The sequence below is a fragment of the Zootoca vivipara genome, chromosome 4, assembly GCF_965207765.1.
Source record: "Zootoca vivipara chromosome 4, rZooViv2.hap1.1, whole genome shotgun sequence".
Classification (NCBI taxonomy): domain Eukaryota; kingdom Metazoa; phylum Chordata; class Lepidosauria; order Squamata; family Lacertidae; genus Zootoca; species Zootoca vivipara.
In genome coordinates this window covers 48,545,542-48,572,191 of record NC_142587.1, presented here as the reverse complement: position 1 = coordinate 48,572,191, position 26,650 = coordinate 48,545,542, and the positions used below count along the sequence as shown (strand labels likewise).

At 44.3% G+C, this 26,650-nt stretch overlaps 1 protein-coding gene and 1 long non-coding RNA gene across 4 annotated transcripts in view; one reads left to right on the top strand and one right to left on the bottom strand.

Annotated features, from left to right (window-relative positions):
- The window catches only part of PDE9A (phosphodiesterase 9A), a 68,469-nt gene extending 55,176 nt beyond the window's left edge, over nucleotides 1-13,293 (top strand). For all 3 annotated transcript variants that reach the window (XM_088667850.1, XM_088667849.1, XM_035115834.3), the window contains 11 exons: nucleotides 394-468; nucleotides 3,084-3,170; nucleotides 4,241-4,345; nucleotides 6,189-6,271; nucleotides 6,597-6,753; nucleotides 8,166-8,279; nucleotides 8,630-8,734; nucleotides 9,881-10,009; nucleotides 10,821-10,916; nucleotides 12,321-12,395; nucleotides 13,083-13,293. In XM_088667850.1, coding sequence (XP_088523976.1) covers nucleotides 394-468; nucleotides 3,084-3,170; nucleotides 4,241-4,345; nucleotides 6,189-6,271; nucleotides 6,597-6,753; nucleotides 8,166-8,279; nucleotides 8,630-8,734; nucleotides 9,881-10,009; nucleotides 10,821-10,916; nucleotides 12,321-12,371 — 1,002 coding nt within the window. In that variant the 3' untranslated portion in view covers nucleotides 12,372-12,395; nucleotides 13,083-13,293. The remainder of the gene's footprint in view (nucleotides 1-393; nucleotides 469-3,083; nucleotides 3,171-4,240; nucleotides 4,346-6,188; nucleotides 6,272-6,596; nucleotides 6,754-8,165; nucleotides 8,280-8,629; nucleotides 8,735-9,880; nucleotides 10,010-10,820; nucleotides 10,917-12,320; nucleotides 12,396-13,082) is intronic.
- Nucleotides 13,294-14,869: 1,576 nt separating this feature from the next.
- Nucleotides 14,870-21,198, bottom strand: LOC148685939 (uncharacterized). The gene is made up of 2 exons (XR_015949560.1): nucleotides 20,435-21,198; nucleotides 14,870-15,468 (listed from the first exon to the last, which is right to left on the bottom strand). It is a non-coding gene; the product is annotated as an uncharacterized LOC148685939 (long non-coding RNA).
- Nucleotides 21,199-26,650: the final 5,452 nt, after the last annotated feature.

The window sequence follows — 26,650 nt, the reverse complement described above, 5'->3', positions numbered from 1 at the left end:
ATCACTACTGGGAAAACCATAGCTTTAACTATACAGACCTTTGTCGGCAATGTGATGTCTCTGCTTTTTAAGATGCTGTCTAGGTTTGTCATTGCTTTTCTCCCAAGAAGCAGGCGTCTTTTAATTTTGTGACTGCTGTCATGAAATTAAAAGCCCCTGGGCTAGACAGTGCAAAACCGCAAAGACACTGTTATAATTCATGTATTTGGGGATTGTTGCCTGAACTGCACTCTCAGTTAGCTCTGGTTCAAATGAAATCCCACACAGGGGGTAAGTTACTTGCTTATTGAATTTCTTGAGCTGAGTCATGAAGATGGGTGGCCCACAAGAGAAAATACGAAGTGGGTGTTGTTGAGAATAGTATTTCATAACAATGCCTCATTTTCTCTGCAGTACATGCTTTCTCAGGAGACCATAGAAGCTCTTAGGAAACCGACCTTTGACGTCTGGCTATGGGAGCCCAATGAGGTAATGCTACCCCATGGAGACAGATTCCTGACCCCTTGTTCTGTAAATGTTTGTTCTGTGGAACTCTTATGAGAATTTGAGAACTGGAACCAAGACATGGTTGTTACAGATACTGGAATGAAAATGTACAGATAAATACAAAATGCTCTTCAAAGAAATGAAAACTCTAAGAAGGCTTATTCTATAAATAAATGCAACCTAAAAGATGCTAAGCACTGGAACTAATCAGAGCAGCAGAGCATGTTAAAAGTACCATAATGTGAGTAGACACCTACTGTATCTCAAAACCAGGTCCATTCACATAATAAAAAATAGGTAAAGCAGAAATTTCTTCAGACAGCAGATAAGCAAAAAGCACAATTTACTAATCCAATCAGGTTTTTTTACCTTAATGTGGTTCAACTAAGAATTCTATAACAGAGGTCTTTCCCATTATCATTTGTACTTTGAAGTATACTTGGTTTTGAGAATGTCTTTTCACCCAAAAGCCTTTCTCTAGCTAATTATGGACTACAAAAAAGTGACTCACTTTGCAAATGAAAGGGGAAATCTGATTTGTACTAATTTGAATAAAAAGTTGGCTTCAGGAAATCAATGAAAATGAAAAGTCTGTATATTCTTTTCACTGTGTTTCATTTTTAAGGCTTGCTAGATTAGTGCCGTTTGCCTTATTTGTTGCTGTGTTTCTAACCAGAATGACTCTGTGATAAATTTACAAAAAGAGCTATGCTGGTTGATCATCAGAATGCAAACAACTCATGGAAAAGTGGAATGTGCAACATATTTTTATTTTTAAGCTCTCCAAAACTGATGTAGCAGCTTCATCATAATCGTTCATGTTTTTCTAATTGTGATGAGTTTGCAGGAGGATCAGTTTGCTGTGACAATTCTCCTGTGACAATTTTAGTTAAACAAAGCTGTCTCTCTTTTTTATGACATCTTTTCCAAAATAGTTGGGGGAAGGGACACAATTGCATGTGGATTTTTAGATACAAACATAGAAAACAGAAAAACCGTTTTACTAGATTGTCTTATTGGTGGCACAGACAGCAAATCACATACAGTAATTAGATACAAGTTGCTAGTAACACAACATATGTCATCTTTATGCTCAGGAGCAATTGCATAAGCCATTAGGTGAACAGTGTCACAGCCTCATTTAGATAGGTTCACCTTTTTGTTTATCTGAAGTTTATATGAGGTGTTTCAATTCACATTACCACTTTCCCAGGTTTGTGTGGTGCATTTTTAATAGTGTTATAGATCACAGCCCTGTTGCATCATTACAGTGCAAAGCAAGAACACAACAGTCTTCCGTAAAGTGCCTTAAGAATTAGCCCTTTGCATTCTACCTCCCTCTGGCCCTCCTAAGGATAAAAATATAGTAGTGTTGCCTGTGATGGACTGCAGGGAAGGAGGTGTACTTTCGGCTCAAATGCTGGCTGACCAGAATTCAGCACTGAAAAAAGAAAGACAGGGCCTATGTTTGTTGTCTTAAAATAGTTTTTTTCCTTCTGTATCTGCTGGTCTGTGCAGCTACACAGCTATGTTTGCTGCATGGAGAATGCAAGGTTAAAGAAACGACAGGATGACACCCAAGTATTAGGCAATGCTTGGCTTAGAATGCTTGTTGCCAACTGCTATGATCTCTGCTACTGTTCTTCTTTGTACTTAGAGCAGTTGCAGAGAAACTTTCGCCCTCCAGACATTGCTGAACTACAACTCTCATCAGCCCTAGCAAGCATGGGCAATGCCTAGGGATGGTGGGAATTGTAGTTCAGCAATATCTGGAGGCCCAAAGGTTCACCATGCCTGACTTACTGAGTATGATTCAAAGTCTTCATAGGATTTGCAATGGATTAATGAGCAAAATGAATTATAGGTTTTTATTTCGTGCAGCAAGTGATTGGGTTGGGAATCTTGGTCCTTCAGTCACAAATGAAGCTAAAATAGGAATTGCTCAGTATGCAGAGCATGAGACTCTTAACCTCAAGGTTGTGGGTTTTGCCATCTTGGGCAAAAGATTTCTGCATTGCAGGGGGGTTAGACAAGTTGACTTTCATGGTCCCTTCCATATGTTGTTGTTGTTTAGTTGTTTAGTCGTGTCTGACTCTTTGTGACCCCATGGACCATAGCACGCCAGGCACTCCTGTCTTGCATTGCCTCCCACAGTTTGGTCAGACTCATGTTCGTAGCTTCGAGAACACTGTCCAACCATCTCGTCCTCTGTCGTCCCCTTCTCCTTGTGCCCTCAATCTTTCCCAACATCAGGGTCTTTTCCAGGGAGTCTTCTCTTCTCATGAGGTGGCCAAATTCTATTATTCTCTTCCATTAAAAACAAGAAATAGTTTTGCCTCAGTTTTTTTTATAGATATGGGATTGTATCCTCTGTAATGGTTAGATTTCATTCCTAAAGGCTTTGGGTGAACAATGTATCATTATGTTTTTAAACCTCAATTTTTGGCCTCAGAAATTAAGCATCCCATTTCTAAATTCAGCATTCTAGATGAATTCAGCAGTGCTTTTAAGTCACAGACTTAAGTGTCTGATGTGTTTGTGATGTACACTAGTGAAAATAATGTAATAATAGGAGAATTCTTTCTTTTCTCCTGCAGATGCTGAGTTGTTTAGAACATATGTATCATGATTTAGGATTAGTGAAAGACTTTAACATCAACCCTATCACATTGAAGCGATGGCTGGTAAGATTTAAAGAGCAACTTGTATGGGATTTAAAATATTTGTGATTTTTTAAAAAATGTGCACGTGGTCTCATATATTCAAAGATTTTTTAAAATGTGTAAGCAGAGTATAACGAACACATGTCTAACACATAAAGTATATAGAATACATATTATTCTTAGAATAAAAGGATTGCCATTCTAACACCATCCAATACTGACATCAGTCAATTCCTTCTTTAAACAAAAAACTTAAATAAGCAACCCAATAAACAGTTGTATCCAAATTAAAATGCCTGGTGTCAAGTGGCAACATTTATCATTAGTGTCAACAGTAATAACAACAAGAACTTTATCATCAAAAGTATGACTTCTTTACCTGAGTTGTCTCATAAGCCATTCCATTTCTCACATCAATTTGCATCACTTTTGCTTTGAGCTGTATCCATTAATTAAAATTAGCTTGCATTCACAACAACATCCAAATGAGCTGAAAAATCATTCAACAATTATAGTACCTAATGGGCAACTTTGCCTGCGCCCTGTCTCACCAGAGTGGTGCATGCTCTGGTTATGTCCTGCTTGGACTACTGCATTGCGCTACCTTTGAAGATGACTCAGAAACTACAACTAATCCAGAATGTGGCAGCTAGACTGGTGACTGGGAGTGGCTGCTGAGACCATATAACGCCGGTCCTGAAAGGCCTACATTGGCTCCCAGTACATTTCCGAGCACAATTCAAAGGGTTGGTGCTGACCTTTAAAGCAGTAAACGGCCTCGGTCCTGTATACCTGAAGGAGCGTCTCCACCCCCGTTGTTCTGTAACCAATAAAGTTGTGGCCTAAATTCACCCATTAACCTAAAATACTGGTGCCCATGTGTTTCATTATTCAGCAAATGGGGGAGACCTTGGGGCCTTGACACACAATATCATGGAAAGGAACAAAACGAGAACACAACTTGGTCTTTTCATCAATATTTTAACTCTTTAACTACATGGTGGAGGTCACAGTGCCAATGCGAGGGGGAGTGTCCAAAACTGAGATTAAATGCCAAATTTCTTTATAAATTTCTCCCTTTTTGTTTTCAGCTGTGTATACATGACAATTACAGAAACAATCCATTCCATAATTTCCGACATTGCTTCTGTGTTACCCAGATGATGTACAGCATGATCACTCTCTGCAGTCTCCAGGTGTGTCTTTCTCTGGCTGCATTGGCTATCTCTCTCTTGAGTTCCCCCCCACGCATTGTGAAATCAATAGACTTCTGCCTGTAATAACGTATTTTATCCAGAAGTGATGGTTGTTGATTATTGAAAGACATGTAGTTGCGCCAGGGAAGCTACCATTTTTAATCTGTTTGCATTTGAGAAGAGAACCAAAGGGTGAATGAAATGAGTTAGGATAGCTCGATAGGTAGAGCATGGGACTCTTAATTTCAGGGTCATGGGTTCGAGCCCCACTTTGGGCAAAAGATTCCTGCATTGCAGGGGTTGGACCAGATGGCCTCCATGGTCCCTTCCACCCTACAATTCTATAAACTGAAACATAGATAGAAATCTTGGCAAGTGCAGGAGTTCCTGAATATGTAAACATGGAATGCTCCATGAGAGGTTGTAGGCCCACAGCATAATTCTGATTGGGCTCCACCCCATAGTGAAGCCCCCACCAGGTTTGAAATACATTTAACTCAGTGGTTCCCAACCTTTTTTTGGCCATGCCCCACTTAAGCATCTCTTAAATCCTGATGCCCATCCCCTGTGAACTCCTATTCACGTGGAGGAAACCTAAAAGGCCATTCACTATCGTTCTCAAATCGCCCCCCTTAAAAATCAGATTGCCCCCCTGTGGGGCATGTGCCCCACCTTGGGAACCACGGATTTAACGATGAGACCCCAAATGCATGATTGCATTGTATGGAGAGAGAGAGAGAGAGAGAGAGAGAGAGAGAGAGAGAGAGATTTTTAAATGGCAGCAGTAGTGGACCCTGATCCAGATCAGAACCATGGCATGGGAGAGGGGGATGAAGTCCTGCCCTGTGCCATTTTCCCCAATGAGCACCGCCCCCTAGCCGCTGCTTGTGCCCATAGCTGTTAACTCCCAAGGCAAATAGCATAATCGATCCCATTGCACTGTCCACCTCGGAATCAGGGCTCCCTGCAGCTGCTTTTTAGAAATGACAATACTATACGGCATATTTAACTTATCTATCTTGGCTTCCTCTTCCATCCAGCTTCAGTGTGGACAAAGTGCCTTAACTTCTTCTTGCACCTAAGTCGGAGGAAGGGATACCAAGGCGATACTTCTGCCCTTGCTGAAGTTGGTAGGAAGGTAAAGGCAAGGAACTTTGGCCTTCATGTCGTCCTCCCCTGTACAGCAAAACTGGCAATGGTGTCTAGCTAGTGACGATCCAAACCTGAACAGCTTGACTGTGGGTAGTCTTTCCCCTCCCTGCCCCATGGGACACAATATTAGGAAACTGACCCTTGCTAATATAAGCAATATTTGGGTTCTTACCTCTGCTGGGTGGAGGTCAAATTTTCATAGACAGATTAAGTGGACTATAATCAAGACAACCAAAAGCAGTCTATGGCTAAAATCAACTGGCATTATTTATTCAAGTAGGCCCTGGTTGTTATCCCAAGCAAAGAATAGACCCTAAGCCATTATTCTTCACACTTCTCTTCCAAGCTCAAGTAGTGCATGAAATGCCCAAATAAATAGCTTTTTATAATTAACACAAATCTTGGCATAATTTCTTACAAGATGAGAAACCTTTGACATTAAATTAATCCACTATTGTGCAAACTCCCATTTTTCTATTCCATCCTGTTGTTAATTATTCATCAGAGGCAGGGTTGAAGACTTCACTGTTGTCGTCATTATAGATTTAGTCTAAGTTGCAATGCATGCAGTTATTAAACTGTGTGCTGAACCCTAGTTAGAACCGCACATTTTGAAATGTTAGATATTATTTCTTTATTATAAAAGCTGTTTGAATTTATGAAGCTGCGTTTTCTTCTTCTTCCTGCTTAGGTAAAGCTTTCTCAAATGGATATCTTAATACTAATGACTGCATCAGTGTGTCATGATCTGGATCACCCAGGATATAACAACACGTATGTATCCTTTTTGTGTGTGAAAAGAATGATTACGAATGTAAAGTTCAGTACTAGCAGGAAGTGGTTCGGTCCTCCCCAGGGTAGTGTAATTTGTGAGTTTGGGCCTGTCACACACAAAAATTTGTTACAAGAACAGACTAATATGACTATACCTCTGGAATTTGTCTCATTTTTTAAAAAAAGACTTCATTTGGATGTGGGAGACGCTCTCACATCTAGGAGTTCAGAATCCCACAAATTTCAAATTGCCTTCAAACTACAGATGAGAACCTTCACTTTGGGCTGCTTGTGTATTTCTTTCTATGTGTTTCCTTCACACTAGGTACCAAATTAATGCACGGACGGAGCTTGCTGTGCGCTACAATGACATTTCCCCGCTGGAGAACCATCACTGTGCAGTGGCTTTCCAGATCCTTGCGCAGCCAGAATGCAACATTTTGTCCCACGTTGATAAGGAACAGTTCAAACGGATTAGGCAGGTATGGGTCAGAAAGCTGTGGCAAAGTTCCTGTCAATGTGCATTACAGTATTGTCAGAGAGCACCTGCTATTATTAATGAAATGCCTGGGTTCGATCATGAGACATGTGGAGCAAACGTGAAGTACAGTGTATAGAGTGCCTATGAGCTTGTCCAGAGTGATTGCCACCATTCAAAACCTTTACAACCAGACCCCCAAAATCTATAATTAGGTCAAATTGAAAGGCAGTCTTAAACCTCAACATCTCTTATTTTAGAAATTAAGTATTGGTTGTGGTTTGAGAAAATAAGCCAAACCTGGTGAAATAAGCATCTCCCGTATCATGGTCACAAATTGCTCTTTTATATTGTGGTATTCTGGTGTTCTTGTTTTGATTCTTTAAAAAAAGTACTTTAACTTTTTGTAAAGCTCTGAGAACCTGTTGAAGGGCAGGATATAAATAAAATAAAGGACGCGGGTAGCACTGTGGTCTAAATCATTGAGCCTCTTCGGCTTGCTGATTGGAAGGTGAGCAGTTTGAATCTGTGCGACAGGGTGCTTTCCCATTGCTTTCTCCCAGCTTCTACCAACCTAGGCATTTGAAAGCACACCAGTGCAAGCAGATAAATAGGTACCACTGCAGCTGGAAGGTAAACGGCATTTCCATGCTGGTTTCCGTCACAGTGTCCCGTTACGGTAGAAGTGGTTTAGTCATGTTAGCCACATGACCAAAAAAACTGTCTATGGACAAACACCAGCTCCCTCGGCCTGAAGCAAGATGAGTGCTACACCCTATAATTGCCTTTGACGGGACTTAACTGTCCAGGTGTCCTTTACCTTTTACCTATAAATAAAATAAATGTCTTTCCCCACCAATGTGCCTTGATCAAATTGCCTAAGAACACTAATATGTTTTTTCAATGTTGCAGCCCATGTTGCAGCAGCTCTTGGTTTTAAACACAAAATGTTTTCATTTTTGTAAAAGCAACCTTGGGACTCCCAATTCTGAATCAGGGGCATAGTAAGGAAGGCCTTATCTCTCCCTCCTTGCACCTTGGCCCCAATCTAGAACACACACAGCAGCTATTAGCTGTGGGGAATAAAACTTAAAAGCTTGACAATTTAAGCCCACAGGTATCCCATTGCATGGCTAAGAACAGTTCTAGAGAACATCTGAACTGAGGCTTCTCAGTGTGTCTCTCCTTTCCAAAAGACAAAACAATTGTGCAGCTTGGCTTTTATCTCAGAGTTTTCTCCTGCTCCCCACCCAGCATCTTCCCAGAGTCCAAAAAGAAGTGTGAGAACTTGGTACAAAACTGTTAAATGGGTAAATTGTTGGAGTGGGGGGGGGGCATAGGTGAAGTAGTGGCATTTCTACCTCAAGAAATATAAATGTCTTACAATATTGTTGGTTGGTTTTTTTTTTCGCATAGGGGATGATTACATTAATCCTAGCAACAGACATGGCAAGGCACGCTGAAATTTTGGACGCTTTCAAAGAAATACTGGACAAGTTTGATTATTCAAATGAGGAGCATGTGACCCAGGTAAGACAATATTCTCTGTTTTCAGATGTTAAGGGGGGGCAAAGGGGGGGTCAGGAACAACAGCCTGAGTCAAACAATGCCAGTGTGGAGGCACCAATGTGGGCGTGTCACAGGACATGTCATGTAGCAGGAGTAGGAGCTGAAAGTTCAGCACAAATACAGTACAAATGCACTTTAATAGCAAGAACAGCTTATTGCTGTGTATAATCACAGCCTAACGCCAGGCTGGAGGTGCCCTTATTTTCAGTGCTGACATCTCACTGCGAAATGAAGGAAACACTGCCTGGTAATAAGTGCAGGTAAACATGACAGATTTCTTACCACCCTGTAAAATGCTCTCCTCCTTTCAGCTAAAGATGGTCCTGATCAAATGCTGCGATATCTCCAATGAAGTTCGCCCAATGGAAGTGGCAGAGCCCTGGGTAGACTGCTTATTAGAGGAGTATTTTATGCAGGTAAGGGTACACCCAGTGGAACTGCCATAGTATTTCATGTTTCAATACAACAAGAGCTAAACGTTATCCAGTAACAATGCCTGACTTTCTAGGTCCACCAAGATGAAAGACCCTTTCTCAGCAGGGTCTTGAAAGTGTGTCATTCTGATGATGTACTTTGAATAAAAGTGACTGTAATTGACTGTAATTTGTAGCCTAAAAGGGCAATCACAGCCCAGAAATGCAAATGTTACCAGATCCCTGCCTATTTTCTCTAACAGGGCTGTTTTTAGGTGTTAACTCAGCATGTAAACCATTTCGAAACCAAACAGGGGCAAGGACTTTGTAGAAAAAAGTCAGCTAAATAAGCAGCACCATGTAGATTAAGTTTGGATTATTTATATCTGTGACTTTGAACCATTCATGACTAAGCCTATTAGAACTGAAAAGCTGGGGGTTTTTTTAAAAGAGAAAGGCAAAAAGGAACAGAAAGAAAGCGCTGTGATCATTTCAAAAGGACAATCTCATTAGTGTTGGAAAAAAGCACCTTATGGTGCCACATCGTTTATCATTTCTTACCGGATTTCATTTGGAGATGACTGCAGGAAGTAACAGGGAAAAAGTAGCAGTCCACTTGCCCTCTCAAATCTGTCAACACGATGTGTATATACAAGCTGTGGCAGTTGGCATCACACCAAGTAAGGCTTGATCGTGATAGGCAGCACAAAAAGGCAGTTCTATTATTTCTTGATTTAACATGTTCCCAGTGTGGGAAATTTAAAATATAGCCAAGAAAGCCATTGCATAATGGCAGAAAGAGCGAAAGATGAAAGAATGTTCAGTTTGCCCTTCATTCATTTGCAGAGCAATCCTACACTGTGTTCAATGGGCCTTACTTCCAGATAAGTGTGTTTATGGTGCATATCATCTTCCCTGTCGAGAACCCCCAGAAGCTGTCTCTGCCGCTCTCCCACTTTTCCTCCAACACCCCAAATTTCTGTGGGTCTGAAAATCTTTCAACCACATCTTTCAAATATATTTTAAAAAATCTTTAAAATAATACAGCATAAACAGGTCAAAACATAATCACAATTATATCATTCCAAATTGGATAAATATTGACCATGGGTTTGAATTTACTTAATGCATTGCTACACTTTGTCCTAGAGTGACCGGGAAAAGTCCGAAGGCCTTCCGGTGGCACCTTTCATGGACCGAGACAAAGTGACCAAACCTACAGCACAGATAGGCTTCCTGAAGTTTGTTCTTATCCCAATGTTTGAAACTGTAACAAAGGTAAGGTCAAAGAAGTTGATTGTTCAAAAGCCCTTGGATCAAGTGCATTTTCTCATAGTTTTTTTTGAGGGGTGCAAGAGTCCCAAATTCACTTTAATTGCACAACCTGGATTTGCTGGTATGCAACTGAAACCCACCCACAAAAAAACCAACTGTTTAGAAACACCCAGTGTGATTAGCAATCATCTCATAGGTGCTTACAAGTAAAATACAACTTGAAGGGATGGAAGGCTATGTCTTCCAGTCCCAGCTGCAAATCCACCACAAGGAAAAACTTGCCATTAGCCTGTATAGGAGTGTGTGTGTGGTTACTAACATTCCAGGCTTTTAATAACTCATTTATACGATGTTAGTGAAATATACTCGGAGTCGAGAGTGAATTTCATGCTCTTTATTCAGCTCATATTCATCAAGGAGAAGAAGAGAAGACGAATGGCTCTTTTCCCAAAACCATCTGCTTATATACATTATTTACACAATGGGCCTTGTGTGATTGGCTACTTCAGGGCTACACCTGTGGGCCAATTATATTGTGGATTGACTTCTGCCTGCAGCCTGATTGGCTGCTCCTACAGGCCAATCAGGTAGCAGATTCACTTCTGCCAGCCGCCTGATTGGCTGCTCCAGCAGGCCAATCAGGTGGCGGATTCACTTCCACCTGGAGTTGGATTGGGTAGCTCCCGCTGATTCTGAATCCTATTGTTCTAGGATTCAGCTCAGTACATAACAGTTAGCATGCTGAATTTTTCTCATTTCGAAACACATAGTTATTGGAAAGCAATTTCAGTTTACCTTTCTTGCTTTGTTTTAGCTTTTCCCAGAGGTTGAAGAAGTATTGCTCCAACCACTTTGGGAATCCAGGGATCGCTATGAGGAGCTGAAGCAAATAGATGATGCTGTGAAAGAGGTAAGACAAGCTTCTGTTTGTGGGATTAACAAGGACAACTGCTGGGCTGAAAAGGCAACACGCAGACACCCTTACATGAACCAGGATTTTGAGGGTTTGCTTGCAAGAATTCTCCTAATACAACACATTTTTACATGCCACTTTCACAAATATATTCATTTTTGCACATACTTGCCCAAATATACCGTATGCATTTTTGTGTGCATTATTTGTTTCAAGAAATGCAATACAAAATTCATATGTGCACTTATAAAAGTGCAAATTTTGAAGGATAGCTGTGCTTTAGTCACATATTGTGCAAACTGGTAGGTTTATGTTAAATCCTAACCAAATCAAATTTCTTCCCATCCCTACTTCCAAATAAGTACATAGGAGTACAGCCTTAATAGTAAGTTGAGGAACAGATCTAATGTAATGGGAACTTTTGAACCAAAGGGTATAGCTGGTTCTGGGTGTGAATACGCCACAGAACACATGAGAAGATTTTCTAACTTCACTTACAACTGTGCTTGATAAAACAGGCTTTGTGATTTTCACGCTTAAGCAAAGATTCCTACATTCTTATGTGTAATGCTATAATGCCCTCTGGAAGGAAGCCACCACAGGTTCCCTTCGATTCCAATAAAACAGGGATGTAAAAATTTCATGAATTAATTAGTTCATTTAAGCATAGTAGCACAGCACTTCTGGTAATAAGGCAACTAATAGGAAAATGATGCATGCAAAGCAGAACACATGCAGGGAAAATTATACCTCTCCTTTGTCAAGTGCTTGTGGCTCCTGCTGAGGCAGTCAAATGGCCTTTGGATTGCAGTGGCAAAGAATGAAGACAGAGCAGTCCTTCTGAGTGACAGAGGGTAAGCTAGCCACTGACAGACAAGCCTGCTTTTAGTTTTTCAGCATTGGCCCAAAACGATGCCCTCGTAATCTTTTCACTATGGGCTTTTCATTCTCTTAGCTTTATTGATCTGGCTTCATTCCAAGCTAGATTTTTATAGCAATCATGTTCCATTTCTTCCCATCTCACGAGAGCTCCACAAGATCTTACCAGATCCAGTCAGGCTTCAGCAGTGGGGCAAGAGACAGGAGCAGCACCTCCCCGTTTTGCCTCACCTACTCCAAAGGCAGTTCACCCTCTCATGAATTCCCACTGGTGTCTACATGTGTTGGGTACCCAGAGGAAACTAACAACCAGAGAGGGGGAAAACATGGTTCCTGTACACCAGCCACTGGTGCTGCAGATCCTATGGGGGACATTGTAAGGAAACTCCACTGAAACGAACAGATTTCATGCACTGGTGATCATATTTTCTGGGTTGTGTCAATGACTCGGTGGCTGCTATATTGACAAATCAGATGCCTCATGGCTGCCATTGTTAATTATTCCATTCTACTCTTAACTAGCTACAGAAGAAGAAGAACGAAAGTTTGGCAATTGGAAGCAAGGAGAAGTGAAAAGCAAAGGCAAGGCACATCCGGGTAATTATCCCTCTTTAAAGGATACTTTCACATTAAGAAACATGGTGACAACATTTAAAACATTATACAGAAAATTGCCTATGGCTTGAGGTATTTTCAGCAATTTTTTTTAAAAAAAATCCAGCTAATATCTCTGCAATATATTGAATGTATGCTTGTGAAAAAGAAAAGAAAATAGAATTGTAATGCATTTTTACCAACTATTTATACAATATTAAAACCAGTAATGAAAAGCAGAGAGAGAGAGAGAGAGAGAGAGAGAGAGAGAGAGAGAGAGAGAGAGAGAGAGAGAGAGAGAGAGAGAGATAGCACTCTCGAGTAGTTAGGAGAGTCCTAGTCCCCTCACAGAACTACAATTTCCAGAGTTCCCTAAGAAGAGGGATTGATTGTTAAAAGCACTCTGATAATTGTAACTCCGTGAGGCAAATAAAGGTCTCTCAACAACTTCCAGCAGCCTTAACAAACTACAGCTTCCATAATTCCTTGTGAGAAGCCATGGCTCTTTAAAGTGGTATCTTAGTGCTTTAAATGTATGGTGTAAATGTGGCCAAATAGGGATTACCACAGTTGCTGTGTGTGTGGCTTGAAAGGTGTGCTGAATCAGCAGGTCTGAGCCCTGCCAAAAATTATTCCGAGTGGATGAGACCTCATTCTTTGGGCCTAACAATGTTTGTATTTTAATTCCAGCATTATAATGGACACAAAGATCCTTTAGAGGTTTGCCAAGTATAGCTAAGCATCATGGGATTGCACAGCACTGACGGAGGATGAGACTGAACAGCTGACACTGCCACAAGCACTTTTTCCAAGTTCCTTTTTTATATATAAAAAAGAACCCTAGTATTTATCCTTATGGATGCAGACAATAAGGAATCTCTGCTGTTGTACATTTTTTAAACGAAAAAGTAATCTTCTAAATAATATATTCTTATACCAAAAAATGGCTGCTGTAATTATTCTCTTTTGAAGATTTTATATGTCTTTTTTTTTTAACTGCTTCAGGTTGTCATATGGAGATGTATTGGGAAAAGTTGTGCTTTTTAAGCGAGTTGTTTTAGAAATCTTTTTAAATGTAGTTTTGTGTACCGTTAAGGTAACAACAATGTATCTCAATATGTCTGTGTACGATTTAGAAGTGTTACCTTGCCGAGGGATTTGACAAAACCAGTAGGAAGCTGAGAAGCTTAGTGTTCTCTTCTCTGGTCAGCAACTATTGGCCAAGAAAACCCTTCAGGAGGGAGAGTGAAGGGACCGCCCAATCCCTCAGCCCTGCTGGCCTAGTCCCTCTCTGCATATGCTGTTCCCCCTTTTGTTTTGGGGTCGGTAATTGAGGGGTAGCCTACAGATGATGGTCCTAGAGGGACAGGTTTCCAGTTACCTTATCCCTGAGCACTGAGAGAATTGAAAAGGGCCCCCAGGCATGTTATGAACATGAAGCAGTTCCTGTTGCCAAAGCTTGACAGGTCTAGCACTGTAAACTGCTTGGATAGGAATTCAAATTTCAGAGGAACCAGAGCTATGCTAATCTGCATTCCTTCTTGGAAGAGCGGAGTATAAATGTAACAAATAGCTAATGCTTCAACAAAGAAGATATTTTCAAAAGTTTTTTAAATTTACTTTATTTACATTTCCTGCATCATGTTCTGGTTTAATGAATGGGGCATCTCAAATAACCAGCTAACCGAAAACTCTGATAAACTGGCATTATATTTGCCTACACATACAGTGGACGCTCGGGTTGCGAACGTGATCCGTGTGGGAGGCACGTTCGCAACCTGCAGCATTCGCAACCTGCGTCCGTGCATCTGCGCACGTGCGGGTCACGATTTGGTCTTCTGCACATGCGCAAAGCGTGATTTAGTGTTTCTGCACATGCGCGTGCGCCGAAACCCGGAAGTAACCCGTTCTGGTACTTCCAGATTCGGTGTGGAGCGCAACCCGAAAAGACACAACCTGAAGCGGCTGTAACCTGAGGTATGTACTGTACATTGGCAAGAATCTAGTCTAGATTTGACTAGATGCTATGTGCAACTGAGATTTGTTTAATGAAGGCTCTGTAATTATTATATTTTACTGTAGAGAATATACCATACACCCAGTGCCTGAGAGGGCCTGTGATGGTGAGGGACTACTAGCATGTGTTTTCCATGCTTACAGTTTGAGATTCAATCTCTGAAACCTCCACAATTAGAAGGGTCTTGAGATGCGGAGCTAGGAAAAACTTTTGCATGTGGCCTTCAAGACCTACTTGAGCAGATTAATACAGTGCTTAAATTCACATGGCAGCTTTTATTGGACAAAAGCTGGCAGCCATTTCGCTTGGATGGGAATTGCTAAGGTTAATTCTGACAGTGTGCCCTTTTAATACTGAACAATGAGAGTTTGGGACCAAGGTATCCAACTGAAATGGGTATGGGTTGTTGCTCCCAGGTTACAGAAAGGAACGTCAGGTATGAAGAAACTAGTGGCACCTCGGCTTAAGAAGTCTTCCTTACAAACGATTCGGTTTACGAACTCCACAAAACCGGAAGTAGTGTCCCAGTTTGCGAACTTTACCTCGGTCTAAGAACGGAATCCAAATGGTGGAAGGGCACCGGCAGCGGGAGGCCTCATTAGGGAAAGCGTGCCTCTGTTTAAGAATGGTTTTGGTTTAAGAACGGACTTCCAGAACGGATTAAGTTCGTAAACCAAGGTACGACTGTAATTGGTTTGTGCAAGGTCCCCTAGAAAACCTTTGGCAGGGACAGGACTTGAGTGCCAGTAACTAGGGTTCCCTGAGCTTCCACATTCAGACCCACAGAAGGATTGTACAAAAGAAAGGACTGTGGAATTCTACATCTGGTGAAATTGCCCCTTCTATGCTCTTAGTTCTCCCAAAGTCTAGAGACACATCAGTATTCAAATATGAGCCAAGGGAGATATCCTTTGTTGCAACTGATGGTCATGTATGCCTTCCACAGCATCCTGTTGGAAGTGTACATGAAAGTAAAGCACAAGACGCAAAACGAAAGGTGTGGCTTATGAAAGATGCCTTGGATTTGCTCTGGGAGAAATGTAAGAAATCCCGTTGCACCTCTGAAATATACTCGGAGTCAAGAGTGAATTTCATGCTCTTTATTCAGCTCATAGTCATCAAGGAGGAGAAGAGAAGACGAATGGCTCTTTTCCCAAAACCATCTGCTTATATACATTATTTACACAATGGGCCTTGCGTGATTGGCTACTTCAGGGCTACACCTGTGGGCCAATTATATTGTGGATTGACTTTTGCTTGCAGCCTGATTGGCTGCTCCTACAGGCCAATCAGGTAGCAGATTCACTTCTGCCAGCCGCCTGATTGGCTGCTCCAGCAGGCCAATCAGGTTGCGGATTCACTTCCACCTGGAGTTGGATTGGGTAGCTCCCGCTGATTCTGAATCCTATTGTTCTAGGATTCAGCTCAGTACATAACACCCCTCCCCTCTAAGTTCCAGTCCTGCCCGGGAAGTTGCATTCGTAGTCCCCAAGGTCTGCTGGCCGCCTCCGTGTGCGTTGTGGCCTGGGGTGTTCCTTGGTCAGGGGTTCTGGTTCTGGCTCGTGTTCCGAGGCTGCTGGCTGTGCCGGGGCTGTCTGGTCTGGCGCCACTGAACCACTAGGTTGTAGCTCTGGTTCCGGTGTCCTTCCAGCCTCGGGGCGCCCCTCTGTGCCTACTGCTTCTGCTTCCTCTGCCCACCCCTCTCGCTCTACAGGCCTCACTGCCCTGCTGTCCCCTTGGGACCCCTCTGTCCCGCTCTCCTCCCGGGTTCCTCCTGGGAATCGTCGCCGTATCTGGTCGCAGTGGCGGCGCCAACATTGCCCCCCTTCCGTTAGTACCTCGTACGACACGGGACCGGTCACCTTGGTGACTGTGGCGGGTACCCATGCTGGGCCTGCCCCAAAATTCTTTGCATACACTGGGTCCTGGGCCACAAATGTCCGGGGGTTCCTGCCTTTCCCCACCACTACCTCATCCTGAGCTCTGTCGGGGTGAAGTCGGTCCAGTCTAGTTGCAAGGCGCCGGCCCATTAGTAATTCAGCTGGGCTCCGGCCCGTCGTTGTGCTTGGGGTGCTGTGCTGTGCTAGAAGAAATGCGGCAAGGCGGTATTCCCAGTCCCCTTGTGTCATGCGGCGGAGGCTGTCCTTGGTGGTCCGCACCATGCGCTCCGCTTGGCCATTGGTGGCAGGGTGGAATGGTGCTGAGCGGATGTGGCGGATGGCGTTCTGCGCTGTGAAGGTCTGGAACTCCTCTGACGTGAATGCGGTTCCATTGTCCGAGACGAGGGTGTCAGGGAGCCCGTGGGTCGCAAACAGCTTACGTAGTACCCGGATGGCTGCCGCCGTAGAAGTGGATGGTACCAGTGCGACCTCCAGCCATTTGGTGTAGGAATCCACCACTATGAAGAATGTTTTTCCCTGGAAGGGGCCAGCGAAGTCCACGTGCAAGCGTGACCATGGATGTCGGGCGGACTCCCAGGGCTGGACTGGGGCCCTTGGGGGATCCGGGCGGGATTCTTGGCAGGTCTGGCCGTGTTGGACCCAGGCCTCTATCTCTCTGTCAATCCCCGGCCACCACACATAACTCCTGGCAAGGGCCTTCATCCTCACTACCCCTGGGTGTGTCTCGTGTAGGGCTGTGAGGACCCTTTTGCGGAGGGGCTGGGGAACAACAACCCTGCTTCCCCATAACAGGCACCCCTTGTGGGCCGACAGTTCATGTTTGCGGTTTGTGTAGCCAGCGAATTCTGGCCCGGGGCTGCTGCTGGGCCATCCTCGCCACACCCAGTCCAGGACCCGGGAGATGACCCTATCTTTTGTGGAATGGTGCGCAACTTCTTGTGCCTGAATGGGTCGGTCGGGAAGCAGCTCCAGGGTCATAACCTCTTGCGCAGGCGCTGGGTCGGGGCCTGTTTCTGGTAGTGGTAGCCTGCTGAGGGCGTCTGCGTGGCCCATCGCCTTCCCAGGGCGGTGGATTAGTGCATACTGGTAGCCGGCAAGGAAAATTGACCACCTGAGGACACGTGGAGACAACACTTGGGGGGTCTGCTTCTCAGGGGCAAACAGGCCAAGCAACGGCTTGTGGTCAGTCACTATGGTAAAGGGCCGCCCGTACAAGAAATCATGGAATTTTTTTACGCCCTTCACGATTGCCAGACCCTCCTTGTCAATCTGTGAGTAGTTTCGTTCGGCTGCAGCAAGCGTCTGGGAGAAGTATGCCACCGGCACCTCTCTTCCATCCGGGAGTTGGTGTCCCAGGACAGCGCCGATGCCATAGGGAGAGGCGTCGCATGCCAGCACCACTGGCAGCCTCTCATCGAAGTGTGCTAAGACCGAGTTCGAGACGAGCAAGTCCTTGACTGCCTGGAATGCGGCCCTTTGTCGCTGGCCCCACACCCAAGGGGCCCTTTTATCTAGGAGTCTGTGTAGGGGCTCCGCTACCGCTGCCTTATGGGGAAGGAAGGCATGGTAAAAGTTCAATAGTCCCAAGAATGACTGAAGTTCGGGCTTGCTCTTGGGCGCTGGGGCCTCACAAATGGCCCGTACCTTGTCACCGGTTGGATGGACCCCTTCTGCGTCCACCTTAAATCCCAGAAAGTCCACCTGCGGCACTCCCAGTAAACACTTTTCCCGCTTCACCTTGAGGCCCGCCGTCTGGAAACGGTGCAGGACGGAGCGGAGGCGGTCCTCAAATTCCTCTGGTGTGGGCCCGGCGATCAGTACATCATCGAAGAAGGGGGTGACACCAGGAATCCCTTTAAGGAGAGAGTCCATTAGATTCTGGAATATGCCTGGTGCCACGCTAACGCCAAATTGCAGCCGCTTTACTCTGAATGCCCCTCTGTGCGTCACAATCGTCTGAGCCTCTGCTGTGGCTTCGTCCACAGGCAACTGTTGATACGCTTGGGCCAAGTCCAGTTTGCCAAAGATTTTTGACCCAGCCAGGGTGGCGAGGACATGGCTGACCACTGGCACTGGGTATGCATGGGCCGTGAGAGCCTTGTTTATGGTGCATTTGTAGTCTGCACAGATGCGGACCGAACCGTTAGGCTTGACGGGTGTGACAATTGGAGTTTCCCAGGGGGCGTTGGGCACCGGCTCCAGCACTCCTTGCTCCACGAGCCGGTCCAATTCCTCGTCTATGCGGGGTTTCAGGGCGAACGGGACCCGGCGGGCCTTGTGCCTGATGGGTCGTACAGCGGGGTCTAGCTGTAGGGCAATGGGGGGTCCTGTATATCGTCCCAATGCCCCATCGAAAACCCCTGGAAACTCTTTGCATATGGCGTCCACGTCCACTTGTAAGCTAGTGCGGTTCACCCCGGTAACGGCTAGCCCCAGAGGTCCAAACCATGCCAGTCCCAGTAAGCTAACGTAGGGGCCCTTAACTACCAGCAAGTCCAATTGTTGCTTTCGCCCTCGATATTGCACCCTGAAGGTCCCCACCCCCATAGTAGGGACCTTACGTTTCTGGAAGTCCCGGAGGGTGAATGGGGCCGGCCTTAGTTTGGGACCCCCATTAGGGCACAGTTCCCTTAATGTTCGGGCCGAGATTATGGATAGAGTTGAACCCGTGTCCAGCTCCATGCGGCATGGGGCTCCCTCTATCTGTACCTCTATATAAATTTTCTCTGTGCTGGGATGGGGCAACTGGAATACCTGGTAGTCCGTGATCTCCGTCGAGTTGCCTTGGTGCATGGTGCCGTGTGACCTGGGGCTCCTGGGTCGGTCATCTGATGCTTGTCGACGGGTGAGTCGAGCCCGACACACCCGGGCGATGTGTCCCAATTTTCTGCACTGCCTGCACTCTGCGTTGCGGAAACGACAGGTCCTCCTCTCGTGGTTCTCCCCGCAGCTTGCACAGTTCCCTCCTTCTCGTCGAAGCTGCTGTGGTGTGTGTGCTGCTTGAGTGCGCCGCTGTACTCGGTGTACTTCCTCCCTGTCAGATTCGGATTCGTCGGTGAGGTCTTCGTGGTAGACCCTCGGTTGGGATGGCGGGGCCGGTCGTGCCTCTTGCGTTGACCTCTCGGCGGCTTCGGTTGCCAGGGCTTCCTCCAGAGCAATCTGGAACGTGAGGTCTTTTTTGGCGTAGAGGCGTCGTTGCAACATCTCGTCCCTCAGGCCACCGACGAGGCGGTCACGAAGCATGTTCTCCAATTCTGAGAAGTTGCATAACCGGGCGGCTTGGCGGAGGGAGGTCACAAACCCAGTTATGGTTTCCCCCGGGGCTTGCCGTTTTGCGTAGAAGGCATTTCGGCAAGCTACCACCGAGGGCTGTGGTGAGAAGTGCTCCTTCAGCCGTTCCATTATTGTTTTGTAAGAGACGGTAGCGACATCTCTAGGTGCAAGGAGAGCCCGGGCGATTTCAAACGTCTCCTCTCCACAGACGCTGAAGAATGTCGCCCTCTTCATGGCATCGTTGGTGACTTCTTTCGCTTGCAGGAGGAAGTTGAAACGGGCGGCGTACCCTTCCCAGTCTCCTGATGCTGGTTTGAATGGCGAGAAGCTGCTGTCGGTTGCCATTCTGGGTTCCTTGGGTCCTGGAGCTGAAGCCTGGATGCACGGTGCGATGCAGCGGTGCAGCAGGTGGCGGTGCTGCGGTGCAGTGCGTGGTGGCGGTCAGCTCAGCAGGATCCCACCTTCGTCGCCAGTGAAATATACTCGGAGTCAAGAGTGAATTTCATGCTCTTTATTCAGCTCATAGTCATCAAGGAGGAGAAGAGAAGACGAATGGCTCTTTTCCCAAAACCATCTGCTTATATACATTATTTACACAATGGGCCTTGCGTGATTGGCTACTTCAGGGCTACACCTGTGGGCCAATTATATTGTGGATTGACTTTTGCTTGCAGCCTGATTGGCTGCTCCTACAGGCCAATCAGGTAGCAGATTCACTTCTGCCAGCCGCCTGATTGGCTGCTCCAGCAGGCCAATCAGGTTGCGGATTCACTTCCACCTGGAGTTGGATTGGGTAGCTCCCGCTGATTCTGAATCCTATTGTTCTAGGATTCAGCTCAGTACATAACAACCTCTATGTATTATTCATGTATGTATATGTTTTGAATGGAGTATGCACTGTAATTTCTACATAGGCTTTTGTTAGGTTGCTTTTAAAGTGAGTTTATAAATCTAGAGTAGCGCATAAGGAAGGCGTTGCCATCTAAGGAAGCTTGTGTCTCCGTTTGAAGGGCACATGTACCCAAGCCATATGCCTGTGAGCTGCAGAGCTGCTTTCTGAATCTCAGTTTGGATTTTAAAAGAAATTGTGTAGGTGGGTGCTCAGACTTTCTTCCATGCAAAACAGGAGATATCTTGCTAACACTCAGGCTTCCCTTACCAAAGGATCTCAGTGACTAACACCTGGCTCTCCAGGACTGAATAATAATCGTGCCACCTTTAAGTGTGACAAAACGTTTTGGAACAGCAAACCTTTACTCTTGTATTGTTTGTGTGTAGATGTTTTTTTTTCTTGGTGGTGATAGCTCTCCAATATGTATTTTGGGAGATGGTCCATTACTGCATTTTGATCCATTTCTGTTGACCAGAAATACTGTTCGATCTGCTCTGAAATCCACATGGGATGTGGACAGGCATCCTTAAGCAGAGCTAGTAACTTTCTAAGCATTCTTCTTCCTGACTCACGCAATTGAAGAAGCAAGCTGCAGATGAACTATCTCTAGTTTATTACATGCTGTTTGAAGGCACCTGTTCATTGAGTGAACAAAATTTATTATTCAAAACTGTTGTAATTTCTTTTTCAAACAGAAGTAGAATAAATCTGATATTGTCTTCAGCATGGTTGTATTTCTGATATTTGTCAAATGTCCCTACTGCTATTGCCATCCTAGTATACAAATCAAATGTCCCTACTGCTATTGCCATCCTAGTATACAAATCAATGTATGTGGAGAGGAGGAACATGGGACTTCAGATCATTAGCTCAGACTTAGTGCACAGTGGGGAATTAGCTATCCAAACAAACATTCAAAGCTGAGAATCAAAGAAAACACAGTTTATTACAAAATAGAAAGATTGGTTACTGCTTGTGCTGTTACAAAAATAAGACATTGGTAATTCTGGTTGAAAAAGCAGTTCTGGCATTACATCTACGAAGTGGTAGAGATTGGATGGATCTAATGTCAAGTATAAAGAGAGAGATAGAAATACAAAAGGTGCCAGACAGACGTGCATGGAGCTGATTAAAGAGGGGAGTTCGAATGCAAACACTACATACTGCAGTGCCGTGTGAGCACCTGCATGAGAGCTAAAAGGAAAGAGGGAGGGAGGGAAAGAGAAGCTGAAGCACAAATATCACTTATTCCAAATAAGCAGTAGGCCTTCCACCCTACCAGTTCAGTGGGCAGTAGCTCTCATTGGCTTCTAGTACAGTAGAAATAAAATTACCGTACTTTTCCATGTATAAGACGAGGGTTTTGGGTTTTTTTTACTGTAAAATAATGTTCAAAATGGTGTGTGTGTGTAGTCTTATACATGGATAGTGCAGATGGGGAATGGGCTATTGGTTGCAGCCACTAGCAGGAGCTTGTCAGCGGCGATTGTGTGTGTGATTGGTGGCTGCGGCAAGGGCGGCTGTGGATTGGCTGCTGCTGTGGCAATTGGGCAATCCCCCCTGAGAAACCTGGGCATTCCCACCCCCAAAAAAGCTCAACAACTCTGGGCCATCTCCCCCATTTTCTTAAATTGGAGGCCCCCAAAATAGGGGTTGTCTTATACACAGGGGCGCGTTATACACAAAAAAATACAGTAACTACAACTACTATTGTCCCTTAGCTAAAAGGCATGTGTGCCCACAAGGGAGCAATGGAAGTCTCTTACAAGAGGGCTCATTTACGTGGGTTCCAGTTTGCAGTATGACTTGGTTGGATTTGGTTGACATTTTCCTTAATGGGGAAACATTAGAACCTGTCAAGTGGAGAGAAGTGACAGCTGTAGGCTGCGTAAGTGGCTTAATTGGGATTTCTTCCATTAATGCCCTTAGCAGACCCAGTAGTGCTCCTAGCAATCATTAGGTGGCATGTAAAACATGTTCACACAATTTAGTGCCACAGTAGCATGAAGAGGTCATCAATATTTTCTCCTTTCCATAATTTCAGTTCTAACTCCCCACACATTGTTTTTTTTTAATGGATAATGCATCTCTGCTTAAAGAAGGTTGATTTGCTTCCCAAATGAATAAGCTGATTATATCATATTATAGTGCAGTTGTGTAGACAGAACTGTCAATCTGTGAGCTTGTTATAAGATTCTTATAATCTTAACTGTTGAATAGTTTTTTGCTGAGCAGTAATACAGTAATGGCTTTCCCCCTCACTGAAATATTTGCATCTTAAAAAGGTTGTGCAACAAGCTATCAACAGGCAGGCTTTAAATTTGATATACACATTGATTTTATGACAATGGAGGAAAGGTTGTCTGCCTTCTGTTGTAATGATTTTTTAAACGTTTCAATAAAGTATTTTTTTAAACCTTAAAAAAAATTTGATATACACATTTTTGCTATCATTTCCTCCTAATACGATGGATTTCTAAATTATATGTGCATTTTTGTACACATGGGTGGGAGAATTCTATCACAAAATTCAGAGAAATAAATTTTTTTGAAGGATAGTTGCATTTCGGTTTGCATATTGGTCTGAATTAGGGAAGCATGATTTGGGTAGTTTCTTATTAACATTAAATTTCTTGCCCATCGCTACTGTCAGCTGTCACATATGCCATTGTGGTAGATAGCTAGTCTGCATACACCTCCATTATCCCTTTGCAGCCCTCCGTGTCACCAAAGGACAAGTTACTTGTCCCACAGGATCTACTCGTGCCTCTTTGGCTTGCCGATCGGAACGTCGGCGGTTCAAATCCCCATGGTGGGGTGAGCTCCCGCTGCTCTGTCCCAGCTTCTGCCAACCTAGCAGTTCGAAAGTGCACCAGTGCAAGTAGATAAATAGGTACCGCTACGGCGGGAAGGTAAACATGACCCGGAAAGCTGTCTGTGGACAAACGCCAGCTCCCTTGGCCTGAAAGCGAGATGAGCACTGCAGCCCCATAGTCACCTTTGATTGGACTTAACCATCCAGGGGTCCTTTACCTTTTTACCTTTACCATGATAAGTACTGTTCAGCTGAAGTCACTTATTCACTGAACCTACAGGGAGCTCACCCCAGGCTCCATACAGCTGGAAAATCAGGATGCCTTACCATGTATAGGCTCTTCTCCAGCTGCATTGGTAACCTGTGGCCTTGCAGATGCAGCTCAACTACAACTATAGTCATCCCTGGCCACTGGCATACAGGCTGAGTCTGATGGGAGCTGAAGTCCAACGACATCTGGAGGACCACTCTGCTGAAAGTGTGGAACATATTACTAGGAATAGTAGACATGATCCTTTTCTCAGCTGCCCAGTGAATGTATGAAAAAGACTCTCGTTCCTCCTCAAGTGGATCTGATGTCCATCCTACATGCACCCAAGCCCCACAATTCACATATATAGAGGGAATCACCAGCACCCACATATCCAAACTGCAGGAAATGGCAATCAAGGGGCTTGTGCAATACGACAGATTTCCGTATACAAGATTCCCATTTTCAATGTGGACAGAGAGGTCGCTGCTTTATTCACACCACTGAGCCCTGATTTTGCATTCCTATGCCAAACGGGTAACACAGGAAGCTGCTAAGCCATCCGTCAACAAGCAATGCAGGGGTGGGTGGGAAGGAGAACCAGAGGGAAACATTGTGCTTCCCCTTAAGTCGTTATTGGAAAGTGACACGTAGCAGGAGATTCCTTGTAAAATGAAAAATGCTTGAGGTGTATAATGATAGCCAACTAACAGTAACATGTGTTCTTCTTGATAAGGGCTCCTTTTGTGGGGCTGAGTATCCCAATCAGTTTGAAGCCAAAGCTTTGAAACGTGCAGCTGGCTGAGGAAGCACATGGAGCAAAGTGAAAATGGGCTTCCTCAAGACTGTTTTTTTAAAGAGGATTTTCCAGTACTCTTTGCAAGGAGTAACACCTGTGTGATTAAAGTTCAGACTGGAATAAAATCATGGCCGATGAAGCACTGCACAGCACTGAAAACAACCAGTCTTCTAAACTATTATACAATGGTATAATAAAATGGTATAATCAAATCTAGGCAATTCTTAACAAAATTTAACATATTATGAAAAGAAGCAAAGAAAGACGAGCACTTTATTTATTTATTTTTAAATGGAGCCTATTTATAAATCACTGGACTACATCATTCCAGGATAATGCTCAGCCATATATATATATTTGCTTATTTTTTCCCTTGGCATATATAATTTTTCTTGCTCTTCTTTCTTGTGATTTTTTTCTTATTGTCAAAAAGAGAGAATCAATGGACATAGAGAATTGATATAGCAGCTCATACTATTGAATAAACAAATATGAGCAGTCCTTGTATTTAAAAAGGTCTAATTTTACCTGCTGCCACACCTGATGGTGGCAGAAGGGCTTGTAATCAGGGAAAGGAATCAGATTTTTAATGAGAAATTCACCCACCTATTTTTGAATAGTAGATGAAAATACACTGACATGAAAACTGACATATAAGGCACAGCATAATAACTGTATTCATGATCCCACTAGGGCAGAGTCACACTATGCATTTAAAGCTTATTCACTGCACATTCCCAAAGAATCCTGGGACATGCAGTTTGTTAAGAGTGCTGGTAATTGCAGCTCTGTGGTGGGGAAACTACAGTTCCCAGGGTGCCATGTGCTTTAAATGTGCATTGAATAAGCTTTATATGTACTTCTGGCCCACTCTGCAGCAGCGATTTCCTATATTATTATGAAATCTGATGTTTCTAGATCTTCCCAGTCTGACATTTCTGTTCTTACATGGAAGCATTCTCCAACTTGGTACCCTCCAGATTTTTTGGGAGTGCAGATTTGCTAATGCAAATTGCCTGAGAATGTCTCATGGGAAGTGACCCACAGATACCATAAATATCAATAAATAATATTAGTATGAATGTGCTAAAGACTTGGGCTGATAGGAGTTGCAATCTGGAGGGCGCCAGATTGGCAAAGCTTGTTTATGGGACCGATCCACTGCTACGAATCACCTCATTACACACAACACACACACACTTTTTAGTGCTTTAATACATTTTATGTTTTAAATTGACATTTAATACAATACACCGAGTAGAATTCCATATCATGACAACTGTTCCATCTGCCACATGCAATGATCCCCCCCTCTCCTTCCCCCATGCTCTGTTCTGGGGGTCCTCTCATCCTCCCCAGAGCCAATTTAAGGGGGGGCCCAAGGGGGAGAAATCCCTTTGTGCAAGCTGAAGTCCTTACGCAATGCTTCCATTGGTGTGGTGTATTAGATGAATCCTGCACAGTACAGTATGTACTTTGAAAATAGTTTTCCCCCTGTTATCTGTTTTGTGCCTGCACTAGTGAAAGTGAACAGCGCTGCCTCTCGTCCTCCGCATCCTTTCTAACCTGAAATGTATTTATCTCCCAAAGCCCTTGGGGAGATAAATGCATGCCGGGCTCAAAAAGCAACTGAGGTGATGGAACCAACATAAGCAGTCAAAATAAACTAGGTCTGCAGTTTTCTTTTCAACTGCTGCTATTGTTGTGATAGCGGCTCCCTTCTGTTCCATTACAGCATGCACAATTTTGCACCTGCAATTAATTGCCAGCATTTATCCTTCTGAGGGCTAAATTGCAGCTGCAGAAGCAGAGACAGTAACTGAAATGCCGCTGAAGATCAGACTAATATATGCCTCGCGCATAAATACATCAGGCTTAATTCTATGCTTCGCGGGCTTTTAAAAACCTATTATAAGGTAATCCATATCCAATCTATTTCTTCGGCTGTCTTTCGCGCTGAGGATACTCTCAGGGGTTCTTCTTTGTCACACGAACAATCAACAAGAGCCACATCAGATCTCGGAAGTCTCTTTGGGAGCCCAATCAGACGTGCGCGAGTTTGTTTAACATGAGCTGGGCTATAAAGAGAGGGTGGGATAGGTCAACTTTTTATACAAACTGGAGCGCACCTGCCTTACTCAATACTGTGCTTTCAGCTGTTTCCCCCCAGCCCACTTCCAGTGCTGAAAGGGAGCCAGGCAGGGGTGTTGATGGCAAGCAAGCCGCAGAATACTAATGAATATTGAGGGCCGGGAAAACAGTAATGCATGGAAGCCAAATGTGCATGCAGAAAATCAGATCTGAGCAGCTC